Source organism: Microcaecilia unicolor, chromosome 1 (assembly GCF_901765095.1).
Source record: "Microcaecilia unicolor chromosome 1, aMicUni1.1, whole genome shotgun sequence".
Taxonomy (NCBI): domain Eukaryota; kingdom Metazoa; phylum Chordata; class Amphibia; order Gymnophiona; family Siphonopidae; genus Microcaecilia; species Microcaecilia unicolor.
Window position 1 is genome coordinate 217,782,348 of NC_044031.1, and position 22,602 is coordinate 217,804,949.

At 42.1% G+C, this 22,602-nt stretch overlaps 1 protein-coding gene across 1 annotated transcript in view; it reads right to left on the reverse strand.

Annotated features, from left to right (window-relative positions):
• The window catches only part of PDE1C (phosphodiesterase 1C), a 981,038-nt gene that overhangs the window by 246,883 nt on the left and 711,553 nt on the right, over positions 1-22,602 (reverse strand). Inside the window, 1 exon segment of the mRNA XM_030204349.1 lies at positions 8,982-9,082. Within this exon segment, the coding sequence (XP_030060209.1) occupies positions 8,982-9,082 (101 nt within the window).

A 22,602-nucleotide genomic window follows, 5' to 3' on the forward strand; every position in this document is an offset into this window, starting at 1 on the left:
TTTTTGACATTTTTCTCTTTTGAAAATGAGCCTGATAGTAAACTATGTAACTTTGAAAGTCTATGTTCTTTGAAAATTAGTCTGCTCTTGGGAGAGCTGAGCAAACAAACATTCTAATTCTATTTGCATTTTCCAAAGTCTCTATTTCCAAACAATCCTTAGTGCACTGTAACAATCTGCGATTCCAAATTTCTCAGTTGTTACTCCAATCCTTTTAATCTGTATTCATGCTTCCCCATCTTAGCTATAGCCTTTTTAGAGAACTCAGAAGTCATAGTAACAGAATTAGCAGGATTAGCTTCAGATCTCAAAAAAGCCTCCCACAAATCTTCTAGAGTTACCAACTTTTTTTGCAGAAGCTTTGTGTGTGTGCTCTTTCAAGCCCAACCGTTCTCTCTGGAGAGGAACTGAAGCTTTAGATACACTGAGATAACCAACTTTCCCTGCCAACTCACACACTCTAGCTGTTGTAACCAGTTGCACCCCCAGTACTCCTGGAGCTCCATCTGGATCAAGATTGTCAACACTCCTCCAGTCCACCCTCTGCAGGCATAAGTGGTAAATTAGACATCTTCTCCATAGAGAGGGCGAGTTGTGGCAGGAGGGAGTAGGGCCACCAAACCTATGTTCACCTCACTCAAGCTCCATCAGGGAAACCATTTCTTCTTCCATGCTTGCACCACAAGATGCACCGGAGACCATATAGAGATCTATGGGTCCCTGAACCATCAGTCAAATTTTAGAGGAAACCATGGGCTTGGCTTTCCTTTTGCCCATATTTCCACTGATAAAAGGCAGCAGGAAAGATCAATGCAGGAGCAGAATTCAAATACGTCTGACTGCGGCACCATCTTAACTCCTCTTCCCCATGCATGGCTAATTTTCAAAGTGAAAGTATATGTGAACTTTTCATCAGTGCAGTTATAAAATTCTCACCTCATATCAACAACAAGCCTAACAACTACTTACATTACATCTCATTAAAACATCCACAACTTTGGGGGGTTTTTTCCTCAAAAAAAAAAGCAATCAGATTCCTGAAGAATTTCCAGTGAAAATCAATTCCACAACATGGGGGCAAAGCAGTAAAAGACAGAATGATTAGTTAATTACAAAGATGGATGGAATGGTGCCTTTTGGAATACTTGATCCAGCTTTTACCTTCTCTTCTCCCCCACCCACAAATAGTCCAGTATCTCTCCCTCCTGTCCCCTGTACAATAGATGACTAGCCCCTTTAAATGATAGGGAACCCAAGCTAATCCCAATCTGTGTTGCTGCTGCCAAGAACATGCGATGCTTCCTGGCTGCAGTAGTGGGAATACTTTAAGCAAGCTGAAGTTTCAACAAATTTCAACTCCAATAATGTGAAAATAAAATCTAATCACCATAAGCCAATCCTGTCTGAAGTGATTCAAGTTAATATAGTGGAGAAAAGGACCTCAGTAGTCTTCGCGTGGCAGCAGAACGGATTTTATTCTCAATGCCAGCTTCTAGAGACTGTGGACGCCATTTTGTAAGTTTTCAGGCACAGTGAATGACTACAAGTTACTTAGTCCCCTGAGGAAGCTCAACTACAGAGTGAAACGGAGACCCCCGTTGGGCAGAGATCCAAAGCTAAGTGACAGCTTATATCTTATAAAGTGCCGTACAGAGTTACAATTATTTAGTAATATCAATAGAATTTACCCACAGACCTGAAATCAATTGTCGAAACAAATAACTTTCGCAAAACTCTGAAGACATACTTCTTCAACAAGGCCTACAATGAGAACCAACAGCTTCACTAATTCACTTTCCCAACCCAACCAGCTAGGAAAATCCACTTCTACTATCACCCACCCAATCACTTCCTCTTTCTTCCCTACTTAATCTCTACACACTACTAACTGTATCTGATTTTCTGGAATGACAATGTCATAACAAAACTATGTAAGCCACATTGAGCCTGCAAATAGGTGGGATAATGTGGGATACAAATGCAATAAATAATAATAATAATGGAGTGATTATTGATTTAATAAAGAAACAAATGGAGTTTTTTGACTGATGATAATAACGGAGTCTTGAAGAAGCTGGCATTGAGAATAATATCCATTCTGCTGCCACACATAGACTACTGAGGTCCTTTTCTCCACAATATTAACCTGAATCACTTCAGACAGGATTGGCTCATGGTGATTAGATTTTATTTTCACATTATTGGAGTTGAAATTTGTTGAAACTTCAGCTTGCTTAAAGGATTCATACTCGATTTCGCTGAAAGATTGTCTTGTGAGTACTGCAATAGTGGGAAAACATTTTATATTGTAACCCACAACACTGAGGTTCCGCAGCTTAATAAATTTCATAATACATTTACCAGTGGTAAAATAATACCCAAATGTGCTATTTTACCATTGGTTAGTAAATAGGGGACTTAAGATGTTAGAGTTCGATGGACCTTTCACAAATAGGTACAGTGAATCTTTTAGAAGATTTCAACTTGAAGCAATTCTATATGAAACAGGCACTGTAACATCCAGGACTTTGGAGTTGGTACACCAAACCTTCGACTCTGACTCCTGCTTTTCTACTGTCCAACTGTACTGTAACTCTGACTCTAGTTCCAATTCCTACTGATGTTAGGCTTTAAATTTTTTTGTTCTGGATCTAAAGTACTAGTAGATAAAAGTTATATTTACCACTACTTTAGATCCAGAAGAAATATATATACATTTTTTCGACTCCGACTCCACCAGTGGCATCTCTAGGGAGAAATATTTGGGGAGGCAGCAGGGAGGCAAGCTAGGTATAGGGGGAGACAAGTGAAAGTGACATGTTCATAACCATTCCTCCCACACCTTTAAATAAACTATAAAAGACACTATAAGAAAGTCGCAAGGGTCTTCTATTGATAAATAGAACACTATGAACTTTACATAACTTCCCTCTCTATGATTCCCTAATGTGTCTGTACATACCTATTTCATTGAAAATTAACCTACTACTACTACTTAACATTTCTAAAGCGCTACTAGGGTTACGCAGCACTGTACAAATTAACATAGAGGGACGGTCCCTGCTCAAAGAGCTTACAATCTAAGAGACAAGTGAATGGTCAGTCCGATAGGGGCGGTCACTCTGTATTTGTTTCTTCACCATAGGTAGCTATCACCTTACGGTATTATGTAAGCCACATTGAGCCTGCAAATAGGTGGGATAATGTGGGGTGCAAATGTAACAAATAAATAATTCCACCAGCTAGTTTCAGCCTTTTCTTTTTCCTGTCCCCCTTTGATTTCTAAGTTTCCTTTTTCTATTCTATTCTTTCATCCTTCTCATGGTTTTTCTGCATTATTTTTCTTCTTTTGTACATTTCTTTCTTATTTCTTTCGTTTCTCTTGAGTACTTCTTTATCCTGCTCATACTCTTTCATTCTCCTCTCCCATCTTTCTCACAGGGCCTAGTTCAATTTTTTTTGCTAACAAAAAAACAAAACAAAAAAAACTCCTATTCCTTAAACTGCCTTTGCTAAATAAGCAGAGTAACTTAAAATAAAGACACTGAGATTACTTATTTAACTGTAACTCTCCCTTTAACAAAGTTTAAAAGCAATTTCCCAGCAAATAACTTACCAGTGAAGTTCTGTCCTGCTCTGGAAGTCCTCTCACAGCACCTCTGCTGCAGTGCATTAGAGAGGGTTTGGGAATTTGATTTAGATGGAGATCTCCCAGAGGCATTGTAGAGGGTTTATTGGCAAGAGCCTGTAGGCCACTGTCATCAGCAGTCACTCTGTCTTTATATTATGTTGCCCATCGGGTACTTTGGACTACTTCTAAAATGGTAAAAATGTCTAATAATAGTACTCATTTATGCCCGTCATGTCAGACATCTGAGGGAACTTTGTCATTTAGGGGTCTAGTATGGAAGTGAATTACATATGTGTTAGGTATTCAAATTGATTTAAGTTATAAGATAACTGCTTTGTCTCCTAATATAAAACGGGGTGGGGGAGGGGGAGCTAAGTTATTTGATTTGCTTTATGGCTTTGGCAATTCAATTTATATAGTCAGGGTGGAAAGATACTACTACTTTGTCTATGAATACGTGATAGAATGTTGTATGTCTTACAAGAAAATATGAAGAGATAGCCACAATTACAGAGTGTTTTAGCATTTAAGAACGTCTGGGCACCTTTGGATTATTTTTGTAGTGGTTCATTTAGTATGTACATGATTCAACTGTAGCAGGACACAATTTATGTTATGAGACCTGGGGTTTGGAGGTTTATTTCTGCTGTAATTTGAGAATGTGAATAAAAAGTTTGAGCTAAAAAAAAAAAACCTTCAGAGACTGAAGAATTTGTGATGTCCTAGGATATTCCCATTACAACTGATAAAATGCTTAGTACAAGAAAACCAGACATCACGGTGAAGGAGAAAGGCAGAACAGCACTAAGAGAAGTGTCAGTACCAAGTGATTATTCTGTGCAATATATGGAGAAAGACAAGATCCTTAGGGACCTAGAGATGAAATCAGAAACCATGAAAATGCAGCAGAAAGATAGAGAAATTCTCTCAGCTGTATTGAGCACCACCAGCCTAATTAAACAAAAAAAAAGGAAAAGAGGTCAGTATGGTTTAAAAAAAAAAGTAGCTGAAAAGTAAGGAAAAAGAGATTAGCATTTGTAAAGTACAAGAGCTTGCAGAAAAAGGAAAACAAGCAACACTATCTGGAAAAGCTAAGATATGGTAGAAAGGTAGTAAGGAAAGCAAATATAAAAATAAAAGTAAAAATAGCCAATATAACACAATACAGTACAACGGGGAGGGAGGGGATTTCTTTAGATATGTTCTTGATAAGAAAAAATGCAAAAGTACCACTGTGAGACTCAGGGATGCAGTGGAAGAATATACAGAGTCTGATAAGGGTAAAGCAGAATTATTTAACAAATATTTCTGTTCTGTGTTTATAGATGAAAGGCCAGGAGTAGCACAGCAGAAAGCAAATACAAATACCAATGGAAGTGAGGTAAACCTCCAACAAATCTCAGAAGATTATGTACATAAGGAGCTAGTTAAATTAAAAGTACACAGTGCAATGGGGCTGGCTGGATGGGATATATCCATGGGTAGTAAAGAAACCGAAAGAAATTCTGGTGGCTGTGCTGCCTGATCTTTTCAGTGCTTCTTTAGGGTCAGGAGTGGTCCCAGAAGACAGAAGATAGGCACATGTGGTTCCTCTCCACAAAAGCAGAAGGAAGAGATTGGGAACTACAGGCCTGCTAGTCTTGCCTTTGTGATCAGTAAATTAATAGAAATGCTGCTAAAACAGAAGATATTGTAGTTTCTGGAATGGGATCTGAGGCAGTAATGGCTTTACTAGACCAACCAGCCTGCATATTTAATTAGTCATCTGACCCCTTACTCAGTGGCGTTCCTAGGGGCGCTGACACCCGGGCGGATCGCCGATGCGTCCCGCCCCCCGGATGCAGCGCCCTCCCCCCCGGAACAGCGCAACCCCCCCCCCCCCGGTGAAATAACCCTCCGGGTGCAGCGTGACCCCCCCCCGGCAAAAGAACCCCCCCCCGGATGCACGCCGCTGGAGGGGGGGGGTGCCGCGCGCCTGTCGTCTCTTCGTTTCCATGCTCCCTCTGCCCCGGAACAGGAAGTAACCTGTTCTGGGGCAGAGGGAGCATGAAAACGAAGAGCTGACAGGCGCGCGGTACCCCCCCCCAGCGGCATGCACACGGGGCGTACCGCCCCCACCGCCCCCCCCCCTTGGTACGCCACTGCCCTTACTCTCCTTTGCTCTGCTAACCTAAATCTCAGTGACTATCTCTTCTCCTGTCAGGATATCACTAAAGTTTACATGTAAGACTTCCTTTAGATATCAGGTCCTGATGTTGTAGAACTCTCTTCCCTATGAGTTAAGAACTGATATGGTGTATCCATGTTCAGAGCTAAAGTTAAAACCTGGCTGTCTACTTGAGCATTTGGGACATAATAATTTATTGACGTTGCCATGCAGTAATTTGTTAAATATTTGGTGCTCTCTGTTATGCTAAATTTATTATACCCTATCAGGCTTATTTTCGAAAGAGAAGGGCGCCCATCTTTTGACACAAATCGGGAGATGGGCGTCCTTCTCTCAGGGTCCTCCAAATCGGAATAATCGAAAGCCGATTTTGGGCGACCTCAACTGCTTTCCATCGCGAGGATGACCAAAATTCCTTGGGGTGTGTCGGAGGCATACCGAAGGCGGGACTGGGGCGTGCCTAACAGATGAGTATCCTCAAGCGATAATGGAAAAATGAAGGGCGTACCTGAGGAGAACTTGACTTTACTTGGTCCATTTTTTCTTATGACCAAGCCTCAAAAAGGTGCCCGAACTGACCAGATGACCACCGAAGGGAATCGGGGATGACCTCCCCTGACTCCCCCAGTGGTTACTAACCACCTCCCACCCTGAAAAAAACAACTTTAAAAACTTTTTTTGCAAGCCTCAAATATCATACTTAGGTCCATCGCAGCAGTATGCAGGTCCCTGGAGGGGGAGGTATGTGTGTGTCAGCAGAGGCATAGCAAAGGCATGGACGTCCTTCTTTCAAACATTTTGGACGTCCTGAACTGCCCCCCCCCCCCACACACACAGGGACGGCCAAATTTTAAGGGAGTGGCCTAGTGGTTAGAGCACTGGTCTCATAATCCAGAGGTAGCCAGTTCAAATCCCACTGTTGCTACTTGTGATCCAAAATCCAAATAAATAAAGGGGGTGTTGGAGGCATAGCAAAGACATGGACATCCTTCCCACAGACACATCCAGGCATGGACATCCTTCTCACAAAAACATCCACATTTTGGACACCCATACTCTAGAAAATCAGGGAAGGAGGCATAGCGAAGAATGCCCTTCACCCATCACCCATACTCAAAAAAAATAAAAAACTTCCCTGACGAGCACTTGGATGTTTTCACCGGGACTTCTACCTTTCTAAGGTTGTAGACAGCAATTTATTTAAGGTTGTAGACGGCTATTATACACGCAGCTTGTCTGCAGGTATGAAGCCGTCTTTGGCACGCACAGAGCAGCCATGCATAATGCTTGACTGCTCAGCATTGGCTTCCCCTCCTTAGGAAGGAAATCATGTGCAAATGAGCTAACAGTGAGCAGCTCATTTGCATGCAATTTCCTTCATGCATACCCGTTCCTTTCCGAATCGCTAAGGGATTGGTAAGGGAAGGGCTTTTTCCGTTCAGTTAGTGCATCAGTTAGTCCACTGCAGCGCCCCTAGGGTGCCAGGTTGGTGTCCTGGCATGTCAGGGGGACCAGTGCACTACGAATGCTGGCTCCTCCCATGACCAAATGAGTTGGATATGGTCGTTTTTGAGATCGGCGTCCTCGGTTTCAATTATCGCCGAAAAACAGGGACAACCATCTTTAAGGTTGACCATCTCAACATTTATGTCGACTATCTCTAAGGTCAACCTAAATGTTAAGATTTGGGTGTCCCCGACCATATTATCGAAACGAAAGATGGCCGCCCATTTTGTTGCGATAATACGGGTTTCTCCGCCCCTTCACGGGGACATCCTGCGAGGACGCCCTCAGGAAAACCTGGGCGCCCCGTCCCTCCACGTGTTCTTTATGTGGTATTTATGTTTTGAATTTAGCTTCCCCGGCTCCTATCAAATCAATTCTAGATTTTTAGGGTCAGCCCAACTATTACGCTGCCTAGGGCAGCAGCTTCTGGGAAGCACCAAAGAGCAGTTGCAGCCAAAGGAAAGCAATAAGCCCTGGTGGCTACACAGAGTATAAGAAACAGCAGGGTGAGCTTTCACCAGCAAGATGGTGAGCAGTTTACCCAGATGATTGTGGGCAGGGTGGTGTTAGGGTTATCATGAGTTCTGGGGGACCCAAGGCACCTGAAAATTAATGGGGGAAGGAGGGCTGCAAGGCTGAAGATTTGCCTAACTGGAGTCCATTTACAGTCTAGAGTATGGGGTCTTTCTCTTACTGGCTTGAACAAGACTTGAGACAGAACGTGGAAAGCATTATTTTTTCATCAAGGTGAAAAAGTGTTAACTTTAGTTAAAAACTTGAGATGCATCTGAAGGGATGACTTTGTGTTGACAGGACTAAATATATGGTTTGTGAGTTGTCTCCTGTCCCAAGAATGAGAGATTCAAGACCTGCTTAATAGCTAATAGCACTGGAGAAAAAGCTGAAATTTAAGGAGTGGATGAGTAGCCTAATTGTTAAAGTAGTGGACTGAGAACCAGGAAGCCTGGTTCAAATCCCACCATGGCCCCTTGTGACTATGGGCAAGTCACTTAACCCTCTATCACCTCAGATACAAATGTAGATGGTAAGTCTACTTGGGACAGGGAAAAATACCCACTGTACCTGAATGTAACTCACCTTAGGATAAGGTATAAGCCAATGCTTAAAGAATTTTTTTTTTAGATGCCTGCATTTCCCTAACTCTCCTAACTGAAGTTGCAGCCAGAAGAAAAAGTACTTTCCAAGTAAGGAACTGGAGATATACTGTGTTCAGAAGTTCAAAAAGAGACTTCATGATTGAAGCTAGGATTAGATTTAGGACCCAAGGTACCAGTGGCTTTATATGAAGCAGGCTTCAGATAAGTCATTTCTTTGCCCTACAAACCTCAAAGTTCATCTTTAAAAAAAACAACAAAAAACATATTTGTGAATGTTAGGAAAACGTGATAGTCTTTTCTGTTGTGTTTGTATATATTATTTTTCAAATTTAAATAAAGATGGTTTTGGAAAAAAGATACATTTGTCTCAATTTAGTAGTACCAGTTATAGCAATTGAGGGTTTTTTTTTTCAAAGTAGAAGACAAAAACGTTTGATAGTGAATTCTGGTAAACAATCCTGCTTTTGGGCAGACTTCTGCAAGTTAAATTAATCCCCAAATGGAACTCGTTGTCTTACATTACTCATTTTCTCCTCACCATTTGACAGAACAGGCTCACCTTGTCTGAATATGGAAGTTATTGGTGGTTCCCGTGTGCTCATAGTCATGGACTGCGGCTGCGAAGATCATAGCAAAGATTTCCAGCTCCGTCAGCCAGTGCTAGAAAAGAGATTTAAGAATAATCAGATAATTTGTCATTCTCGCTAGCATTAAGGCTGTCATCTCTGAAGTAAACTATACCTTCTTGACTCACATGTACTGCATATCATTACATTTTTTTTCCTTACAGCTCACCAGCTGTTGAAAAACAGACTTCTGCATAATGTACAGATGACTTATTCTTTTCCTGAAGACAAAGCTATGCAAATCTAGCCTTGACAAACATCTTAAGATTCCACAGACGGAAAAGACTGAAGCATATTTGTTTTTATAATCCACAGCAAGAAACATTCAGACTTTATTCTTTGTTTGTTTTCAGCATTGTCTCACTACCAATCTGATATCTTACAGGGTAACAATAAACATATATATACGCTGCAGTCTTTCTAACTCCAATTTTGAGTTTGGCATTGCCATACAGCCCAGGAAGAATGATGACTAGTGTTAGGAAGGGATGAATCAGACATTTTGAAATAGTCTGCCACATCAAGAGTTTTAATCAAAATTAACTGGAGGTATGCACATCAGCCAGCAAAGATAGAAAGTTAACTTTTAAATGTAAAATAAATGACTAAATCAATAACCCAGAGACCTGGCTCTAGCTCTTCCTGCTCTTTATGGTAATGGAGACTGGAGACTAAGGAGGTGCATGGCAAAAAAAAAAAAATCACCAGACTTTTCCTGATTTAAGTAAATGTTTTGGTTCGATTCACACGTCTGTTTTAACAATTTTATTTTTAATGTGCATTAAACAACTACAAGAATCATAGTTGCCCGCTCTGTGGCTGCTGTGGGTGCTTGAGCATCCCCAATATTGAGGAGACTCCTTCACTGTGTCTAATGAGGGGCTTTATTTGTTTTACAATTCCAATCAGTGCTTGTATGCCGCGCATACCAAAATTTAGATCAGAGCGGCTCACAATCAATAAAAAGTCACCGGTAGCACTCAAATGTCTTGTTTTCAAGAGGTGTTAAGTGTACCTGTTTTATTAGCAACCATGAGAGTTCTGCATGCAAAGTGCCATGTGCTAGCTCAATGTGCAAGCCACACCCATTCTCTACCTATACCCTGCTCAATTCCCATGTCATAACATGGTGGAGGAGGGGCCTAGTGGTTAGAGCACCAATCTTGCAATCCCGAGGTGGCCATTTCAAATCCCACTGCTGCTCCTTGTGGTCTTGGGCAAGTCACTTAACCCTCCACTGCCCCAGATACAAACTTAGATTGTGAGCCCTCCTGGCACAGAGAAATATCCAGCATACCTGAATGTAACTCACCTTGAGCTACTACTGAAAAAGGTGTGAGCAAAAATCTAAATAAGAGGACATGCTGTTAGTACATAAATTGTTGAAAACACTGATGCTTGTTTTCAAAGCAGATGGATGCCACAAATGCCTTAAAAAAAAGTTCATCTGTTAAAAACACTCAAATCCCAATTTTGGAAAGTCAGAATTTCAGTTGCAGTTTGTCCATATAGAAAGGGTCGTGTTGGGGCCATGTTTTGGGTGGGACTAGGGAGGGCTCTAAAGTAGGACATCCAATAGCAATTTTCGAACAGGAAGAAACGTTCATGTCTAAAAAGGACATTTTTATCTAGACCTGTTTCAGTCATATCCAAGTTACAAAAGGGTGTTTTGACTGAGCAGCTGACCACTGGAGGGATTAAGGCATGATCCCTCCTTAATGCCCCAGTGGTTGCTGTCCCCTCCCTCTCCCCTGAAAATGAAAAGGAAAGCCAGACTCTCTGTCAGTTGCAGGTATTTGATCAATCTGAACAAAGCAGCAAGCAGCTAAGAGGAGTAGCCTGGAGATTAGTGTAGTGGACTGTAAACCAAAGGACAGAGGTTCAAATTCCACTGTAACTCAGTAATTAGTTCCCCCCCCCCCCCCCCCCCCCCCCGGGGCTCCCTCCAGGAACAGAAGAATACTTACTAAACCTAAAGATGTTAGATATCTGCAAACCTGAAGGCTATTGAAATGGTGTACATTCAGGTAGAGTAGGTATTTTTCTGCTCCAGGAGGGATCACATTTTTCAAAAACAGTGAGATTTCAAGCCATGTCTGTTGGTTTACAGTCCATTGTCTTAACCATTAGGCTATACTTCTATTCTGCAAGAATAGCTCTGTGGCCATTTTCATAAGAATGCTGCCTGGCAGACGTCCTATGCCTTCTTTAAATGTTTCAGTTTGTAAAATGGTTGTTCAGGATGGGCACCTCCAGTGTAAGGACATACTTCTCAGGTATTTTCAAACAGAAAATCTGGACATCTTTCCTGTTTGAAAATTGCTGTGAAAATGGACATTATTTTGCATGTTATGAGCAGAACGTCTCAATTCTGACTTGGACGTTCTTTCAAAAATGCCTTTCTACGTTCTAAATGCCCTTCAGTGTCCGGTCCAAGTTCAATGCGATATTCAGCATTTAACTGCCTAAGTGAAAATGGATAAAGTTAGGACTGTGTTTTATGTGGGCCGATTTATTCACTTAACTTCAGCCCTTAACTGCATAAGTGCCGACTCCGCCCCTAGACTGCCCACAAATTAGCCGGTATTGGCATAGGTGGTTAGAGGCATCTGGTTAAGTGCCTCAATATCCCCAGCTAGCTCCACACAAGCAATTTAAATAGCCAGGAGCCTCTCCTGTCTGTTTAAATCGTCTTGAATATCGACCCCACAGAGTCTACATGAAATACGTGTCAGTGATCCCAAGAGTGGAGGATGGGTGAAGGGTACTTAGGGCTGGATTCAGTAAATGGCATCTAAAATGTAGGCGCATTGGAATAACGCCAGTAGCACTATTCTATAAACAGCGTTTACAGTAAGACATGGTTTATAGAATAGCGCATAGGCAGGACGAATGTGTGTAAAGTTAGGTGCAGCCATTAACGTCACTGAAAACATGGTGTAAATACTTGTGCCTAAACGTAGATGTTTCCCCAAATTCTATAATAACGAGAGTAAATGTGACTGATGGCCCCAACATGCATGCACTCTTCCCATGGCTGCGCCCCCTTTTTAGCTACTCATGTTCAAATTTACACGCTCCTCTTTTTAGAATAAGTCTTAAAAGAAGAGCATGTAAATTCCGTTTGTTGCCAATTAGTGATGATAATTGGTTGTCATCGGCCAATTATCATCACTAATTGACTCTTTAATTGAGTAGCATGCGTAAATTGGCCGCACGCATAATTTAATGCATGCTACTCACTTGCCTTATATAGAATCCAGCCCTTAATGGGCAACTCTACAAAGGTTGCCGAAAGTTAGGTGCCAAGATGCAGCACACTAAATGTTAATGCTATAGTGGCATCCTGATATGCAGATTCCATTATAGAATACTAGCGTTAAGTCAGCATTTAACACGTCAACATTTAGGCATGCCTACTTACACCATACCAATAGCAGACAGAAATTCACATGCCTAAATGTAACTTATGCTATTCTGTAAGCTCTACATGTAAATGTGGGACCTGCCCAAGCCCCACCCATATCTATGCCCCCTTGCATTTACATGCTGAGACTTGTGAGCCTATGCTATAAAATACCCCTGAGTGTGGGATAGCACTTACATGCATAACTGTAACAATTGCACGCTAATATTCAATAACCTATGCACGCAATCGGTACCTAACTGTAGATGACCCAAGGAGGTTTTCTTGCCCATTTTATGGGCTAAAGACAATGGGCAGAGCTTGCCGCTACACTGTATGACCCCAAACATTTGCAGACGCTATTGAAAATACTAACAAACCTGTAAGGTTTATGATTGCCTATGTGTGGGGCTTTTAATTTGAAGGCTTCCCATATGTTAACAGAGGGTTTGGGGTTTTTTTTTAAACCTCTGGGGGTCTTGGGGCGTGATCTGCAGTTTGCAGGTTTGGGTGCTCCAGAACGGCAGTCTTATTTTTGGAGCCACAGGAGGCTAACGTTTTGTATACAGCAGCTTTAAGAAAGGCCCTGGCTCTGCCTGAGCCTTGAGACCTAGTTATGGGGACCCCCCCAGAGGTTAAAAAAAAACCCTTGGGTTACATATAGGAAGCTTTCAAATAAATAAAAAAAAGCTGACAAATAAAAAAAAATCAGATAGGCAGTCATAAACCACACAAGTTTGCTGTTGTTTTCAATAGCATCTGTAAATGTTTGGGGTCACACAATATGGCAGCTGCGCGGGGCAGATGGCTTCAACTTTTTGATGTCATGCCGTCTCCTGTCATAAAACCTCCTTGAGATGAACTGTTATAGAATGAGGGGACTATGCATGTTATCTTATAAATCACATGTATTATTTGCCCACTTCTTGTAGCACACACAACGAAAAAGTTATTCTTGCCTTGGAAAAGGTTTAACTTTCTGCTGGAACTTTTGGAGAGACAGTGTTACATAGTTGAGTTTACTAAAATTTGCTGAAAAGGATCACAGTAGTATACAATAAAAATATAAATCACAAAAAATAAGACGAAAAGGAAACTCCAAAATTAATAGGACAGGGATAATCAATCACTCTACGCACTTAACAATAAACAAAGAAACATAGGAACATGGTATGACATAACAAAACAAGGCGTGACTATAACCAATAATTAGTCATTAAAGCCAATTAGCATTTAATTATTCAATCATATTATACATTATTCTATAACTTGGCTGCGCAACTTTGCAAGCTAAGCGTCAAGTTGGATGTGAAAGTATATAGAATGAGGATTGGTGTTTCTGTGCCTTCACAGCTGGGGCATCCTGCTAGAACACTGCCCTCCACATGTGTACCTGGAGAGGAAGAGAAGCATAGGCATCACTACGGGGTGCAAATGCCCCCCCCCCCCAAATCTTAGTTCCCCCTCTTTGCACCCCCAGTGAAGAGTACAGGAGAAAATGAATTTCTGTTTCTCTTTTACCAGTATTTTCACTGCTTATAGAGTCTGGCTTACTTGGGGGGTCTCCATTTTAGTTTTTGTCTGCATGTTTTTTTGTGGTCCCCTATTTTGAATCAGGTGAGGGTCTGTCCCTGTACTGCATGTCTAACTGAGGTGAAAGATCTTTTTGCAGGGTTTTGCGTTATTTGGCGGCTCTTGTCACCCAAAATAAAAATGCAAAGGACTAGTGGTCTCCCTATCCTATAAAGTCACCATACAAACTAAAACCCATCTGCTTTAAACAACCCCCCATATTCTATATATCGCACCTTAATTTCCGCATGGAAATTGAAGTATATTCTGTAAGTGTGTGTAACTTAATTGATTAATTAGCTAATGAAGCGATGTTAACAAGCAATTATCAGCACCAATTGGCATGCGCACAACTCGCTAAGTGTATTCTGTAACGTGGTGCACGTAAATTCTAAGTCGCATATTTGAAAAGGAGGTGTGGGCATGGGCATGTCTAAAAATCTATGCGCATTATTATAGAATACACCCACTCTCCCCTGGATTCTATAATGTGCACCTAGAGATCTGCGCCAAAATCGGCACGGTTTCTTTAACAATGCGCATAACTTAGCAAGCTTAACAAGCTAATGAGTGCTGATAACAGCACTTAACAATAATGAGCATTAATTGGCACTGATTAGAATTTAGACACACAGCTCGCTAAGCATATTCTGTAATGATGTGCGCTGAACTTCTAAGACACACAGCCAAAAAGGGGTGTGGTTTTAGGCAGATAAATGGGCAACTCATGGGTGTTCCAAAATGTACACACCTATTTATAAAATATGGCCTAGTGAGCCTAAATCTACGCGCAGGGACTTACACCATGTTTTCATTGGCGTAAATGGATACCATAGATTTAGGCACTGAAATATAAACTAAACGTATTCTATAATCGGAGCCTAGATCTAGGCACCAATTACAGAATACACTTAGTCGGCACTGATTTTAGCACCGATTTTTTTTAGGCGCCATATATAGAATCTCCTCCTCTGTGCCTAATTTAGGTGTTGGAATTTGCGCCAAGTTACGTGAAGAGGTGCTCAGCATATTCTATATATCGCGTGGAAATTTAAGCCTATTCTATAAAATGTAGGTGCACTTTACAGAATACGCCTAGGCACCTTTTTTTACCATGCAGATTTTTTTATTGAGTACAGTATTTGTATCTTATAAATTCTGGGGTCAATATTCAACGTGATTTAACCAAACAGAAATGGCTCCTGGCTGGTTCAGTCACCTGTTTGGGGCTAACTGCTAATTTTTAGTGGCACTTAACTGGTTAGTGTTGTTGAAAATAACCGGTTAGTCGTGAACTGAAAACCAGCAATTTTGGGGTCACTCCGGGGGTGGAGTCGGCACTTTACCGGCCAAGGTAGCCAGAATTGTGCATGTAACTTTAGTCGCCATATATAGAATTTGCTGGGATATGCTTTAGAAAACAGGTCTCTAAAAGGGTAATTCTATTTTTAGACACAAAGAATGTACCTATTTAGAGCTTGTTCTGAAAAGAAAAATCTGTATGGCCTTCAGAACTGAACACAATATTCTTGTTGAGCTTTTCTCTATAGCCTGTACAGAGGTATAACTACCTCCTTTTCTTCTTCTGGTTATACCTCTCCATTGGCAGCCTAACATCTCTTTGGCTCTAACAGCTTCATGACCTTAGGATCACCAGACATGATCATCCTGGTTTCTCTCCCAGTGTTTGGCAGTATCTTATCTCCTTCCCCCCATCAGATTTCTGCATCCCAAATGCATAATTCTGCACTTATTTGCAATGTATTATATTTGTCAACCACTCATCCATTTCTCAAACTTTCTTAGGTCACAATTCAGTCTGTCTCCTTCTTCAGAAGTGTATACTGTCTTGCAGAGCTGTGTCATCCACAGAAAGGCACATTTTCCCTCCTAATCTATCTGCAATATTGTTCACAAAACAGTGAAAAAAATCAGCCACAGAATCAGACAGACTTCACTAATAAACTATCTTTCCTTAGATGGAATTTTATTTACCACCATCCGCTATTGTCTATCACTTGGTTCTAATCGCCCTGCTTTCTTGGGATCCTCTTCCCAGAGACTTGGTTTCTTTACGAGTCTGCTGTGTGGGACAGTATTAAGCTTTGCTGAAACTGAAGTATATTCTATACAGTGCATGCCCCCAAAGTAATTCTCTGGCCACTCAATCAGAGAAATTGATCCGATCTGTCTGACTCAGAGGCATATTTTCAAAGCACTTTGGGAGGCTAAGTTCCATAGGTTTCTATGGAACTTTGGGAGGTTAAGTGCTTTGAAAATGAGCCTCTCAGTCTCATTCTAGTGAACCACTATGTTTCAGATCCAGTATCCCACTGTATTCAAGATACTTTACTGTATTTTCCTTTAGAAAATGTTCTGTTTATTTATCTACTATTCAACTGAGGCAAACCAACCTGTAATTACCCACATCCCACTCTTACACAGAAGGACAACAATTGTCATTCTCCATCTGGAAACAGTCCCTATCTCCAAAAACTGATTAAACAAATTCTTCAGCAGACTTGCAGAACCTCTCAAGCTCCCTTTCTTTCCTAGAATGCATCACACAGCTTTATCTATTTTTAGCTTTGCTTTCTTTTTGCAAACATACTGCTCTGTAAAAGGTGTGATATATACACTACTACCATAAGAACCCTTTCTATTGTCTGTGGTCCCTCACCCGACCTTTCGTCAGTGAACATGAATAACAGTATTTGTGTAGCTTTTAAGTTTTTCATTGTCATTTTCTATACCATTCTCTGTTTCTCTTCTCAGTCTTGATTCCTTCTTTCAGTGATCTATTAGAAAAAAGTCTTGTTGTATCCTTGGTCTATAGTCTTAGGTTCTTTTCTTCTGCTCACATCTTTCCCCAGGGCTGGAGTAAGCCATGCTGAGGCACAGGACAGAAATTTCGGAGGAAGCCCCATGGACTAGAATTAAGCTGTGTCTCCTTCAGATTTGAGCAGGCTTGAGGCCCCCTGTGGCATTGGGGCCCAGGACAATTGACCTGGTTGCATTCTCCTAATACAAGCCTTGTCTTTCCCATCGCTGCTACCTTCCTTGCTTCTCTTAGTCTCTCCAGATATTCCTTGGTGTCTTCTTCCTGTGATCCTTGTTCCTTCTCAATAGTAGCATAGTAACGTAAGTACATAAGTAATGCCACACGAGGAAAAGACCAAGGGTCCATCGAGCCCAGCATCCTGTCCACGACAGCGGCCAATCCAGGCCAAGGGCACCTGGCAAGCTTCCCAAACGTACAAACATTCTATACGTTATTCCTGGAATTGTGGATTTTTCCCAAGTCCATTTAGTAGTGGTTTATGGATTTGTCCTTTAGGAAACCGTTATTCCTGGAATTGTGGATTTTTCCCAAGTCTATTTAGTAGTGGTTTATGGACTTGTCCTTTAGGAAACCGTCAAACCCCTTTTTAAACTCTGTCAAGCTAACCGCCTTCACCACTTTCTTCGGCAACAAATTCCAGAGTTTAATTATGCGTTGGGTGAAGAAATATTTTCTCCGATTTGTTTTAAATTTACTACACTGTAGTTTCATCGCATGCCCCCTAGTCCTAGTATTTTTGGAAAGCGTGAACAGATGCTTCACATCCACCTGTTCCACTCCACTCATTATTTTATATACCTCTATCATGTAGATGACGGCAGATAAAGACCTGTATGGTCCTGCTTTTGCATTTCACTTTTTCACTCACCTCTCCTGTACCATGGCTTCGCTAACTTTAGCCCACTATTCCGACAGTGCTTCCTTTAGTTAGGCCCACATTTACGCAATCAGCAATCTAGAACGCTTGTCTTTATATGACCCCTGCCTGCCGTTGCTCTTATATTAGAACATACTGTCTAATGTTTACTACAGGTCAGGTGGCCCTCTGCCTAGACCTCAGAACTGATTTCCCCATTTTAAGTTCCATGCCTGATATAGTCCTCTGCTTTGTGAGTTCCAATACTGTTTATATGAGGAGATTCCTTGAAAGAGAATCCAGGAACTCTCTTTTTCTTCTGGTTCCAGCTCATATTTGTCTGATTTAAATCATCGGTAACACTTTCCTTTAAATAGTTTTTAAGTGAATGAATGCCAGTGGGTATAGGATTGATGCTGGCGTACTAGCAAGGAAAGTCATGTCCTTGTTATCACTAATGGTTCAATTTCTTGTACAATCTAATATAATAATTTGCTCCTGCAACGTTCCAATGAGGCTACCTGCGACCGTAACCATCTGCTGACGTCACTCTCCCACAGTAGAAGCCTGCTTGCCTGACGTCAGGAGATGGTTACCTCCACAGCCCTTCCTCCACACGCACCAACATCTCCACCTAGGGCCGCCGAGAGACTGGGCCAGGCCCGTGCCCCCCCACCGAGTTCGCCGCTCACCCCTCCACCCTCCCCGAGGTCACCACTGCTCCCCCCTCCACCCCCCAAGGTTGCCGCAGCCACTGCTCCCCCTCCACCCCCCCCCCCCGAGGTCGCTGCCCAGGCCCAGACACTTTCCCTCCAGGCCCGCCCACCCAACACAGACCTGCCAAGACTCCCGCAAAACACCCGCCAGCTCCCATTTCCGGCCACTGCTGCTTCTCCTGTTGAGCAGCAGCGGCCGCTACAAAAACAAAAAGAGCTAATTAAAGCCCCCAAAGTGTTTTTAAAAAGCAAGCGCGGTACTGCAGGCAGCCATCAGGCATTGGCTGTCGGCTCTGCAGCCGCTCCTCTCGCCTCTCATGTCACTGCCCCTGGAACAGACCCCAGAGGAGTGCAGCAGGCGGAGCCAAGCGTATTTTCGAAATACGCTTGGCACCGGCCAAATCGCTCACCGGGTTTAGAATAGGATCTCCGGGTTTAGATGAGATGGCTGGCTCCACTTTCCAGCCATAACGGAGGGAGGAAGCTCCTATCGTATCTCATTGCTTAAATTTAGGACATGAATTTTCTTCACTAAGGATTTGTGTGATCGACCATATCCCCATGATTTTTCCTGACAGACTGACACGACTACTACAACGAGAGCAATTTTGGATCTTTACACTCAAAACAGAAGAAACTACGGGGCTTAATTTGAAATCTGACTGGAGAAGTTTTTTGTAATAAACAATAACTAACAATATATTAATTTTCTAAGAGTTGAATTTTTTGGTCTATCTTTTCTAAAGATCTGTTTTACATAATCAATACAATGAAATACAAAACACAAGACAAACATTATGGGACATATAAGATCTTCCTTTAGGACCCAGAGGGCTCTTTTTAGAAGCAAATGCATCACAGCTGATGTGAATAACCTCATAGGATATGACATCATACTTCCTAGACAAACACACTCATAAAGAGGAGAGACATTGCCACCATGCGCCATTTTACCAGGGATAAGCAACCAGAAAGCATGCTCATATTGTGAACCTTTATGGCAAGTATTCATATTTGAACTATGAACATTTTAAGCTTTTAAGTTTATGGATCCTGTTTACACATTTTTTATTTTTATGTTGTTCTCACAGTTCTTTTTTCACTTTTACACATATATTTTTTATCACACGGTTTTTTTGTCTTTGAAGGTTACTCATGCCTTGAAACAGCGTTATTCGCGAAAGCTTGGCTGAAGTCGGTGTGTTTGACCGATGACCCACTTGTTGCTTTAAACCTGCGCTTGAAAGCTAAGTTACTCTTTTAACTTTCACATGCTGTATTGAGGCAGCCATGGGCATAATATATATAAGAAATCATATTAAGGGTTAATTTTGTTTAAAGGTGCTCAAAATACTATTTTAAATTCTCAGTTTTGCAACTAAAGTGAAGGTATGCCAGATGGTTCAGGTTAATTACTCAATGTCTAGCTTGGCCGAGCAAAAGGGTTAAAAAGGTCAGAGACAGGAATTTCTTTCACCCTTGTGATTGATGGATTGCTAAGCAAACACATATGTATTCTATTATGAGCCGGCATATTGCAGGCAGTTTGTTTAGGATTAAATTGAACACTGCTTAGAAGGAAATAGTTAGATTCTAAATAATTCTAGATATAAATGAGTTAGAATTTAGAAGTTCTTGATATGTAGAATATGTTTTATAAGGATGCTTACTTTAGAATATGCTGTATTCTGTGTAAATTAATAATTCTGTGTGGAATGTTTGTTCAACTCTCAGTCTGACGTTCTGAGTAGGGCTGCAGTGAAGAGATCAACATGTGGTTTGACTTAGCCATAGTTCTGGCTGGTTCAATGTATAAGCTGATAGGTGAAAGAGGTCAGGACTAGTCAGCTCTTTTCTCCTTGATTAATTATAGGTAAAATGTAGAAATGGTCTTGAAAGTAATAACCTGATATGTATGCTATTAAGTAAGATTGGCCCTTGACCCCTTTAATGAATGCCAGAGTTTAGTTAGCAGTTAGTACTAGGAATATGAGAAATCAATCATAATAACATGTAAGAGACTGGAGCCCAAATGTCTGGTGTAAGGGGCCCCAGGTCACAGGTCAGTTTAGGATGTCTGGAACCTATGTAACTGATATTTGTATAGAACTGATTGGTTGAGGCAAGGTAATCAATCTATTCCTTAACCAATTGGAGAGTAAGGGGGCTAGGTTAGGCTAGATAGAACTGTATTTAAGTGGGAGAAGAAGCAGTTTACGTCAGAAGGAACAGACAGAAGAAGGAGAAGACAGCATAAGAAGAGAAGCAGCTGAGACAGAAGCCACAAAGACACAGAGAGCTGAGAGAGAGACAAAGAGAGCTGAGAAAGAGAAGAAGAGACTTAATGCTGATGTTCTGCTTTGTTTGCTGGCAAATAAAGAAGATTACTCTCTCATTCTGGTGTGTGCTGTCTGACTCCTGAAGTATCATAAATTCATGCATCCATTCCTGCAACAATTCTTGGTGGCAGCGGTGGGATTCTGAATCCTGCATTAATCCCAGCACCCAACTGACTGGAGAACATTCGCCGGGTATGTATTCTGTATTCTGTATTATAATTCTAGCTAGAAAGTTGTAAACCAGCCCCTCAAAAATTGAGGGAAGGAGAGCCTGATCAACTCTCAGCGAAGGCCCTAGTACCTTCTAGTCTAGTGGAGATTAGAAGCGAAACCGCTTGAGCTTATCTGTATCTGAGAAATCTGAAATTGTTGGGTGGGATTTTTTGTGCAGAATGTGTGATGCGTGAATGTTAAACGAGTGCGGACTTCTTATAGCTGCGTTTCCAATTAACGCGAGTTCAATTGGCCAGCGACGGAAGGAAGCGATTGCTGTCTGTCTACCTAGTGTCTCGAGAGTGCGGACCCCTTACTGCACTTTCAAAATTCCCTCCCTCTTTGTGTGTTGTAACTGTAAGCATTATGGGTGGGACATCATCTAGACAAATTGCTACCCCCCTAGATTGTATGCTTAAGAATTTTAAAAAAGGATTTTTAATTAATGACTATGGACAGACTTTAAGCTCAAGTACTTTAAGAACCTTGTGTGAAGTTGAGTGGCCATCTATGGGAGTGGGGTGGCCCCCTAGTGGCAGCTTAGATATTGAAGTAATCCGGAAGGTCTACAGCATAGTTGTAGGAGAACCAGAATATTCTGAACAACTCCCTTATATAGATTCCTGGGATAGCCTTGTGACTGACCCTCCCTCTTGGTTGAAAACTTATATGGGATCCCCAGTAAAATTCATGTTAGGCCGTGCTCAAAGAAAGATTAGAAAATCTAAACTAGAAGAGGGAAAGAGCCCCAGGAAGCCTACCACTCAATCGGTGGCTTCCGCCCCTACCCTGTCTGAGAAACCCATACTCTCTGATGACCCCTCAGATCTTGAGCCACCACCTTATGGCCCATTGTTGGGGTTCCGTGCCGCCCCTAGAGATCCACGCCGCCCAGCCCAAGCTTCTCCAGTACAGGCTTCTCCGGATAGTTCCTCCCCCACTGTGCGAACCCCACCACATCCTAGGTTGGACTTTTCAGCCAGTCTCTACCCTTCTGTGCCACATCCTTCCCTGCTAACCTCCGAAGACCCGCTTTGGGCTCCACTCCCTGACTCCTCAACTCCTGACAGCCCAGCCTCTCCTTCTAGTACCCCTACCCACTCATCAGGGGCCCGGCATCCCTTTCAATGGACTGACTCACCTGTGACCACCTCTCAGTCTATGAGTACCCCTTCCCATCCCTCAGGGTTTCAACCTACCTCCCCTGAATGGGTTAGACCTGCTGCAATCACCTTTGAGCATGATAGGAGGGTAGCTCCTAGCTCTACCTCAGATTCCATTCCCACCTCCTCGAGAGTTCTGCCACTCCGTCAGGTAACTACCACTCGACCGGATCCTAATAATCAGGGTCAGGTTATACAGGCACAGGCCTATCAGTATGTACCCTTCACAACCACCGATCTCCTGAATTGGAAGACGCATTACCCCTCTTATACTGAAAAGCCTCAGGCAGTGGTGGACCTAGTGGCTAGCATTATGGCCACCCATAACCCAACCTGGACTGATTGTCAACAACTTCTCCTGACCCTCTTCACAACTGAGGAGAGGCGGAAGATTTTGCAAAATGCTGAGGCCATAACGCGAGCGCGTGCCCCCGAGGGGACACAGAA